Source organism: Pimephales promelas, chromosome 3 (assembly GCF_988280905.1).
Source record: "Pimephales promelas chromosome 3, fPimPro1.hap1.1, whole genome shotgun sequence".
NCBI lineage: Eukaryota > Metazoa > Chordata > Actinopteri > Cypriniformes > Leuciscidae > Pimephales > Pimephales promelas.
The window spans coordinates 22,220,710-22,231,221 of NC_142771.1; the positions used below are offsets into that span (position 1 = coordinate 22,220,710).

General features: G+C 38.4%; 1 protein-coding gene across 3 annotated transcripts in view; it reads right to left on the reverse strand.

Annotated features, from left to right (window-relative positions):
• Window positions 1–9,518, reverse strand: part of rbfox1 (RNA binding fox-1 homolog 1) — a 252,524-nt gene extending 243,006 nt beyond the window's left edge. Inside the window, exon 1 of one of the 3 annotated variants that reach the window (XM_039686223.2) lies at window positions 9,153–9,518. In XM_039686223.2, coding sequence (XP_039542157.2) covers window positions 9,153–9,197 — 45 coding nt within the window. In that variant the 5' untranslated portion in view covers window positions 9,198–9,518. Of the gene's footprint in view, window positions 1–8,987 lie in introns of all 3 variants that reach the window. The other 2 variants (XM_089128490.1, XM_089128492.1) reach the window with 2 other exon arrangements.
• Between the last annotated feature and the right edge of the window lie 994 nt (window positions 9,519–10,512).

The window sequence follows — 10,512 nt, forward strand, 5'->3', positions numbered from 1 at the left end:
TTAAAGGCTCACCTGAGAGAAAATGAGTGCCGGTGTCTCGACGGGCTGTTATGAACACTCACGTGCTGTGTATTAGAGATAAAAAGGTTCATCAGAAATTCTCTCTGAAAAGGCAGGAACAGTCACCATGAGGATTATGATATAATAAAATAAACAAATGAAATCTGTGGGGCATTAAAATTACAATCCACATCAATGGCTTTTCGGAGCATTTTTATCCTCACAGAGAAGACCATAAAGTGTAAAAGTGCTACAAATACACCATAAAACCTGATATACAGGCATGCATGTGGATGCCAAAAGAACAGCCTGTACCACAAGTTGGATGTAAACGGAGAGGTCTAGCTTTGCGTTCTCTTGATCAGTCACCTTTACGAATCCCGTTTTCATCCATAGATGTCGGGATTATCTTCACTATCTCCCTGACGCAGTTTGTTTCTGTTTACACTGTCATGTGGCGTTTTATGTGCTGTTGTATTGTGCATATTGATATTTCACACCAACACACTCCTCTGAGTTGTCACAGGTTGCATAACATTCATTCTGGCTGATACACTGCCAATTCAGTTCTGGCACAGGCCTTCGTTGCCCATGGCAAAATAAACATCAAAACCTCACCATGCACGCCAAACCCAAAGAGATTCAGGAGCGACCTCCGCGGCTCAACGTGGATGAGGATGAAGCCAAAGAAGCAGATTTAGAATACATCACAAAACCTCTGATGAAAAAGAATCTCCTCTCAAAGGGCTTTACCAGCCAGCCATCCACACTGGGGTTTTGGAGGAACACATCGTGTATCAGACAGGCGCAAAATAAAGTTGAGGTGAAGAGAGAAAATATTGCTAAAAAAAAATAATAAAGCGCGATAAAAATAACTCAGAACATGTGACCAGGAGCACTAGAGGAAAACCTGATTCATGTCAAACTGCTGGATAATAATCCACACAGCACAATTTCAACAGATGGGATGATGTCTAGTGGGACCTGAAATGTAAGGCTTCATGGAGAAATGGCTGAGCACATTAGAGTTAATATACCCACCTGATATCATTTGTGATCTCTAAGTACCAGCTGAAAAGCTCCAACATGACAGGTAACGCCAACATCTGGTCCTCAAAGTGCTCACATACATCCATACTACTGTACTGTAGCCATCCATGAGCCAATCGCAACAAGCGACAACAGCTTGAACCAGTGTTGTAGTACTCGAGACTCGGACTCGTCTCGGACTCGGTCTCGAGACCATATTTTAATGGTCTTGGTCTTGTCATGGACTCGTGTCCATTTGGACTCGGAATTGACTCGTACTCGAACATTTTTTTTTTTTAGTTCAATTAAAAATATTTTTCATGATAATAGTTTTTCATGATAACAATAATAAAATATTTCTTTAAATTGATTGAAACGCCCAGTGATTGGTGATTTTCTAGTGCGCAACTGTCCATGACAAATTTTAATAAAATTACTTTTAACACCATCTACTATGTGGCCTTTTTACCCTAAACTGATCATATTTTTTAAACTCTAAGTAAATTCAGTAAAAAAAAAAAAGGATTTCTCTAAATAAATAAAAGTAAATTAGGTAATCAACCCTCACTGGTCTCGGTCTCGACTCGGACTCGACCGTCTCTGGTCTCGGACTCGACTCGGACTCGACTCTCTATGGACTCGGTCTTGACTCGGACTCGACTCTCTCTGGTCTCGGTGTCAACTCGGACTCGAGTGAGGTGGTCTCGACTACAACACTGGCTTGAACCCTTCAAGACACGTCTCCCACGCCAATGTCAATCGCATAGGCAAAAATGCCACACAATTCCAGCCTCGCTGTTGCTTCTTAAACAGAAAATGTATGTTGTCTTAAGGAACGGCATCTGCATAATACCCCATAATCCTGCGAATCCTGCAAACGTCTGTCTGACAGCAACATAGACAGAGCCCGCAGGAGAGGTTTAATCAAAGGTCAGGACAGAATCTTAACACCGTTTACCAGCATGGCCCAATCCCTCATTTGGTGCGGCGCCAAATCCCAACTCCGAGGGGAAATGTGATTTCGAATGACTTATTGTACAGTGCATGCTGATGAGAAACTAATGTCATTAAGAGAATATGCGAAAGCAATTGTTCGATGCACTTTTAATGGAAAAAAGAAAATTTTTCATCTCTGTTTTGACAGCAAACAAAGGCACGTCAACTGTTTATGACCGTTTATACCTGTGCAAACGGAGGGAAAAGTTTGATTTGCCTTCACATGCAAACTATTATTCAGGCTATACATAGCAATAGTGATGACAGACAGATGGAGTGCTTGTTTTGCACTCAGGAAAATGCAGCTTTACACGGACCGCATTTACTAAATAAACTTTGCTTATTGCTTGCGCTGGTCACCCCACACACAGCCACCCTCCTTTTCGTTCAGGCTAACCCCTGAACTGGTTTTCTTCCTATTCAAAATTACTGCTTAACATAAAGATTCTTCTGTTTTACGGCTTTCACTTAAGATTGAGGACAATTTTCGCTCAGGCACCTCGAGCCACCACCCCCTGTATCAGAATGAAGATGGACGGTATGGCCAAAAGCGCAAACATCTGGAAATCCTGAAGAGATAGTGGTACTTTTACAAGATTAAATAGACCACATTTAATAACATTTTACTGGGGAAGACTAATGTTTCCTTTCAAGCGCATTAGCATTTTGATAACCAGCTGAAGACTTTTCTTCCATTTGCGATAAGGAGAGAATGCAAGGCCGCATAGACAGCATGAAATAATTGGCACGCCGCATGTGAAAAGTCAGCATTTAAAAAGGAGAGGGAGTAGAAATAAGGAAATAATAAAAAGAAGGTGGAAAAAAAACACATTTTCAGGTAAATGAGAACCGAGGGAGTGCTGATTCTAGAGTTCAGAGAAGGTTCGCTACAGCTCAGAGTGATTTCACAATTTGAGCAGTCCTCTATGTTGAATAAGTGTCTGAACTAATTATGTAAAAAAAAACTGAAAAAAAATAAAAGAAAAAAACCCATGCCTCAGCACTATGCTCAGAGTTAGCCTGATGTATTGTACTGTACTTCCACTGAATACAAAAAGCTTGAGAGCCCCTACCTCTTTCGATCGCCCTGATGTCTAAAATAAGAGGTAGAGTAGTCTCAATCCTTCTCAAAAAAGCCTTCAGATTGCGTTATGGTGTAAACGAAAAAGTAAAGCAATGACTCATCTGACCTATGAGTAAGGCTTGGTGTAACACACCATGGTAAAGCCTCTGGCGGATTTAAGACACATGAGTGTAGCCGTGCCACGGGGTGTTGGTGACTGGTCTGACAAAACCATGCTGTGTGAAATCACTTTGAATTATCACTGTTATCATCACCAGCAGGCCCCAACCTCAGAGTACCTAAGGACAAAACACCCAACATTCAGCTATGAGATCTTGATGTCCATGAAGAATGACGTGATTAGTAACCATGCCTCAAAAACAAAAGCCTTAACGAATACAAGGAGCCAATTAAATAATATACACACAAACACTAATTAAAGGAGATGTTTAGCACGCCGCTAATGCCCATCAGCGCTGGTCCCGTCCAGCCCGGGGGTCTGAACATGGTGGCGTGTTTTTCTTCACTTAACTGCTAATGAGCAATTGACCTACAAAAGTTAAAATTTTGCTAGTGATGAAAGCATCTATCGATGACTCATTCCGGTGTCAGGCAAGATTCGGTCACCCCTCGGGATCTAACTGATATAACTTTAAATGAGAGCTCTATTTGTTGCCTAAACAAAAATCTATGTCAAGTAAGTTTTATTTGTATTGCGCTTTTTACAATATACATTATTTCAAAGTAGCTTTAAAAGAATATTATGACGTTAATGTTTAATTAGCATTGTGATTTTATTAAATAACTTATTATCTTGACACCTTGTATAGTCACATTTAGCAGATTAGAGCTGGGTGATAATATTGTTTACAATAATATAAACAAATCAAGCTATAACAATACATGCCGTAATAATGCCGTACATGTAGTTAATAAATATTACTCGGTACTTATTTTTATTAGTAAGTGTACCAAAATATAGTGTAACCGAACATATTTGAAATATGTTGTAAAGACCATTAATGTCTGTTTTAGATAGCTCAGTTCACTAGCATAACAGATACCGAAGCTTAACCTATACACTACACATTTGAACTTAAACTGCATTTAATTACGACAATGTTAAATGTTTAAAATTAAAATTGAAATCTGTAATGTCAAAATGTTAAATGTCAAAATTTTTCAGTTATTAAAGAAGAGTGTAATTTTAGCGACTCCATTTCCGAATCTTATCGATTCCAAAATGGTCAAACATTTAGATATCAAACATATTTATTGTGTGTCATGAACGCGTGCACACAAAAGGTTAGGATCCACGTGCAGTGGTTTTATTGGGGCAAGCCAAAATCATAAGTCATCCAGGCAAGGTTAAAAATCCATAAAAAGCAGTCCAAAAAACAACCACCAAACCAGACAAGAACTCCAAAGTGCAGATGACAAAGATAAAACAAAGACTCGACGATAATCACAGAAACAAACAGGGAATGTATACACACAGATACTAACAGGATACTAACAGGATGATGGGAAATGTAGTCTGAGTGAAGGACACTGTGGTAGAAAAGGACCTCTGGTGGAAACCCAGGGAAACACAAACCAGACACTTTGACATTCTGTCGTTTAGCAAAACATTATTTTGCAGTTGAATAACATGGCATGAACAAATGTAAGCTGCCAAAAGAACAACTAACTGAAACCAATTTCAAACACTCAATACACTCAGTAATGCAATAAGATCAAATAAGCAAAATAACAATAGCAGCACAAAAAAATACAACTGAAAAAAGTTCAGAAATTGAAATCAAATAACATTGCGTAGTTTTATTTGTACCACCAGTGCAACAAAAGGATGACCAGAAGGATTTTTTTTTTAATTATCTACAAGAGATTGTCATAATGTGATAAAAAAAATAAAAATAATGGGCATTACAAATGGTCTAAAGGGAATGGAATTCTGCAGAGGAGATATAATCTTGCACAACACCGGAAAAATTCCACTTAGGTCTAATTAAATCACTGTTTTGTTTGGCCATCTAGGATTTCATTTAACACCGATTAAAACAAGCACCTTTGAAAGGTGTCACCAAATCTTCATCCCTTTATCCTCTCTTAATGGTTTGGCGATATAGAGATAGAGATTTAACTCTGCCCACCGTGAACATAATTTCATTTACATTAAAAATGTCAACACAAATAACTGTGCCAGTAAGATCTACAACTGAGATACTATGTGCTGGGGGTGCTTTATAGGAGGATGATGCAGGTGCTAAATGCTAATGGCTCTGAGCGCTACAATCCACGGCCAATTAAGATTTGCAAATGCGCGTTTATCAATGCAAACAGAGTTGGGATTAAAAACAGATTATCCTGAAATTCATTGCCACAAGGGCCAGCATACACCATTACATTCCATTAAACTGGTTTCTTCTCCAGGCCAATAAGCATCTCCCTCCCTGAGGCTATTAAGCAGCTATTCTGTCAGTCTTCTTCATTCACAGACCTTCTACAAGCAGCAGTATCGATTGCACTGGAAACCCTTAATAACCCAGGACAACAAACAACCAACATGGATACTTTCTTCTTGAAACTGCAGTTACAGTTCGCCCTCTGGGATTACACAATAAATCACTTGCTTATCGCCTAGCACTAGGCTTCTTGGTTGGTACATCACGTTAATGAGATTCATCACATGTCTTTGCTTTTAAATCTCTATCATGCACTGATAGAAAAGACCAGATTTGATAAACACTGTCTAGACTGCATTCTCAAACAGACTGCTTTAAAAAGCTTTATGTTATAATAGAGAGGGTTAAACAGTTATGTGTGGAAGTCAATGACAAATGTCATTGTCAATGCAAAGCTTATCTGTCATGTTCTCTCTGGAAATAACTTAGTATAAAGAATATAAATGTGACTAAAGTACCAAAATTAAAAGGTCAATTAATATATATATATATATATATATATATATATATATATATATATATATATATATATATATATTCATGTATGAGCTTCCCCCTTTGCACACTCTAAAAAATACAGGGTTGTTTCAACCCAAATATGGGTCAAATAAGGACAAACCCAAATGTTGGGTTAAAATGTAATTAAAAAATGTACAGTTGAAAGTGAAAGTTGAAGTTTGAAATTACATTTTTAACCCAAAATTTGGGTTTGTCCATATTTTACCCAAATTTGGGCTAAAACAACTCAGAATTGTTTAGAGTGCAGGATTAATCCATGTATTTCCTCCACATAACATCATTTACTTCATATAATTGTCCATGTTTATCCACATCATATAAATTTAACATTGTGAAACAAAATCAAATGCCTGGTACCAAATTTGCTCAATAAATTGATTGGGCAGGCCAGTTACAGGTTATTTTCAAATGTATCATTTACCATTGAAAAAAAAAAATAAAAAAAATAAAAAATAAAAGTTCTTAATCTGCAAAAAAAAAGTCATTATCTACATTCATAACACAACCACAAAAAAAAAACATTTAGACCCAAGGTACTGATTCTTCAGGAGCTTTATAACCTAAGGACTAATATTCCACTATATCACAGTCTGATGAAAATAAAAAGGACAATTATTTGGAATATTTAAGAAAAATTGGCAGGTAAAAGAGCCAAAGCATGCTTTATAAAGACAAAACCATACAAATCATTTCCTTATCAAGATTTCAATACTGTCTGGATAAAAAGAGCCAGGTGTTCTGATTGGGCAAGTAAGCATTTGACTGACAGCATTTAATCAGGCCTTATAATTTGCACTGCTCTGTAATGTCCTTCCTCTTGTAGCTGCTAGAAAACTGTCTGACATTACAAGTCAAAGAAGACTATATTTGAAGGAAATTGATTTTGAAACTTGAGCTCCGTGTTGTATTCAGAAACCAAATTCCTTCACAGGAATGTCACAAAGCTTGTTATATATGCTATGCAGCAGACACACAGTACTGCATGGCATATAAACGCAGAAAATCAGTAGGAAAACATAAAAATCACACAAAAGGAATACTGCCAATCAGACTTTCCTCGTTCAAAACATTGAGAGTGTTACAGAGTTTTTCAGGAAGGCGTTTAAAAGTTCATCTATTAGTGCCAAATTCATTTGGTGTGGAAAATAACACCATAAATCATCTGAGGCATGGAGAAATCATACAGAGCGTTTTGACATATTGTTGTGCCATGGATCTTGGCACATTTTCTTCCATTTGTTGGCACTGTGTCATAGCCACAGTGATTCAGTCTCCATTTGTAGTAAAAAAGAAAAAACATCGGCATTGTGTAGGACCATATACGGGCTCAGCTGTTGTTTTCTGTGCATAATATTCCTCTGTGGGAAACCACGATTTTAGCTATTGACTCCAGAATGAAAATTGGTCTTTTGCCATGTACTAGGCAGGGTGCAGGGAGCACTCCTTATTGAAGCTGGCCATTAAGCATTGCAATTACGAATCAAAATTGTAGGTTCTTGTGCCTATATGGATAACAAATGAAAACAGCAGATTCTTAATTACCTCATTACACTATTAGTGTTAGTTAAACACAAAATGCCTCCTCTGTCTGTCACACAGACATGTTGTGTATTGAGCAATTTAAGACATAATAACAGTCACCTATATAACAGAGCTTTATGTTAGCAGTCAGATGTGGCTCGTTTAAACAAATGCAGGACATAAACTCAGAACAAGAGTGGCTTAGCTGCATTAAACTGTCACTCTCAACATGGTGCAAGATAATGCTCTATTTTAGAGTCAAAACAACATCTAATATTTCTTAAAGGTTCAAATGTGACAGATCTCTGACCATGCATTAGTGACAGCGGAATTAGTCAGACTCAGAGTAAACCACTCAAGTGAAAGCGTCTCTGCTGTTAACCTGGGAAAGGTTAAGACCTGTTCTCCAGGATGCATCAAATAAACCAGCGCCTGATTAAACTGGAAGTTACGATCGCTCTCGTAAAACAGAACCCAGGGTCTGTGTGTCCACAAATACCTGTGTAAATCACACCTGGCTGCCATCATAACTCAGCTGAAGAAACTGTAGTGATAATCTGAAAAAATGCGGTATTATATTAAATAATAATAACAATCACATTTCAAATTATAAACAACAGAACACACCACAAATGGTTCACACATGGCTAGTACACTACATACTAGATTGTATAAGAGGGTACATTTCTCAAGCTTTTTTTTCTCTATACTAAATGAGGTCTGCATATGAGTTATGAGCTCAAAACAGTCAGTTTGAGACAAACGTCCTCGAAAGACTACTCTATTCCCTGAGCATAAGGCAGTGAGTTATCAGTCTGTCTCCAAGTGACAATCTGAAAGGCATTATTGTTTGTCATCTTCTTTGTAACCCTCATTCATATTTCAACAGCAAGTATGTTTGCAATACACAGTTTTCTCCATGACACTGTCAAGCGCACAGATGCATGTATTGATTTCAGGGTGAGAAGATGAACTTTCCAGTCGCAGGTGAACCAGCAAAGTCCCTGGAAATAACGCAGAGAACTAACGCTGTAACAGTGAAATCCGAATGATCTTCTCAAGCCTGTTTAATCAAGCAGGTAAAAGCGTAACTTTGCAAGCTAAACCACATCTTCACGAGCACAAAGTCCTTTAGAAATGGCATCAGTGTACTGGCATCGACCATTAAAGAGAAAGCATGAGATATGGACCATTCATTAACTCTAGAGATCTCGGAGAGCATGCCTGAACCCAAAACACATGCCATGCAGAAAGCACCGGTCTCTCTCTCTCTCTCTCTCTCTCTCTCTCTCTCTCTCTCAAGTCCCTGAGAAAATGTCCCTCAACGCCACAAACCTCAGGCGTGCATCAAGATGCAAGAATACAAGCCAAGCTGTTGAGATGTCACCACTAACCTTTGATGTTGCAATAAGGCTCAAGAGAGAGTCGAACGAGAAGAAAAACGTGTCGGCTGAAGGTTTAACGGCGGCGCACTGAAAACATCCCACGATTTCGCGTTCAAATTCCTCCTCTAACCAACGTGCTCATTTTCCTTTCTCCCCACCGCTCATGTGTCTTACCTGAAGGGCATCTCCCACGACTGCAATTAGCTGCCAAGATTTCATTGTGGTCGGGCAGCGAAAACGCAAAGGAAAAGTGCCTCCTGTTTTCTCAGTGGAGGTAAACCGATTGCGCGCGGAGAGCGGCAGAACGGGCAACAGAGAGCGCGCGAGTGGTAGTCAGTGGACCGTATCCACGTGGTGCCATGTAAATGACTGCATCTGTCACTCCACGCGCCTGTGCCACAGTCATCCTCCTTCTCAAGTTCACACCATTGAGCCTGACTTTGGCTCAGGGGTTTAGTGTAAACAACTCGAAAGTGATGCACGGAATCCTACAGCTTTTCTGCACCACAAGTCGATAGTTAAGTGGTGGCAAATGCTGAGCTATGCATCTGGCTGAAAGTTATGTTCTGTATAGATACCAGTTTATTTTACAACCTGAATATATGAATGCATTCAGATAATCTTAAATAAGAACCATTCTGTATTTATGAAATGCCATTTCTAGAACTTCCAAACCATAAGAAACGAGCGATGGAAGTGAAATAACTGTCATGCCATCACCCCTGAGATGACAGCAGATGCTGAAATAAATAAATGAAAAAAAAAAAATCACATCTGATGAAATAGGACTTTGAATAGGTGTGTTTTCCAGTTGTGTGCACTTGTATTAATCTATTTGAAATAAAAGCTTAAACTTAAAAGAATAGATACTGAAAAAAAAAAAACATTTTATAATTATTTTGTATATTTAAAAAAATATAGAATTTGATTTGATTGTTTTCTTTAAAAAAAAAAAGATAATTAAGGGTTAGTTCACTAAAAGATTCTGTCTTTACCTACTTCCAAACTCGTGAGACATTCTTCGGAACAAAAAAATAAGATATTTTTGATGAAATCAGATAGCCTTAAAATATTTAATGTGACTAGTGGTTCAACAATGTTACGAAACGACATGAATACTTTTTGGGAGCAAAAAAACTAAACAAAAATGACAACTTTATTCAACAATTTCTTCTCTTATGTGTCAGTCACCACCACAACGCTATACTGATGCAGGATCCAGCCAATACTGAGCTGGAGTTCTGACGTAGAGATACTGCATCTGTCGTGAACCCTGGAGTTTAGAGATGAGGAGGACTCAAATGCAGTGAGGAGTAGTGAAAAGTTTATTTAGAAAACTTTGGGAACAATTAATTCCGTGACACAGTGAATAATAGTGAAGCCTCTCCGATCAGTAGTTCCGGTGAGCCTGCAATACTGCAGACGTGAAGGGAAGCAGAGACCACCGTCAGAACAGAGAGTCCAGGAATTGCCAGCAACTGACGAGGACATGAACTAGCAGATGCACAGTCCTGCACCGATCCACACGTCTAGG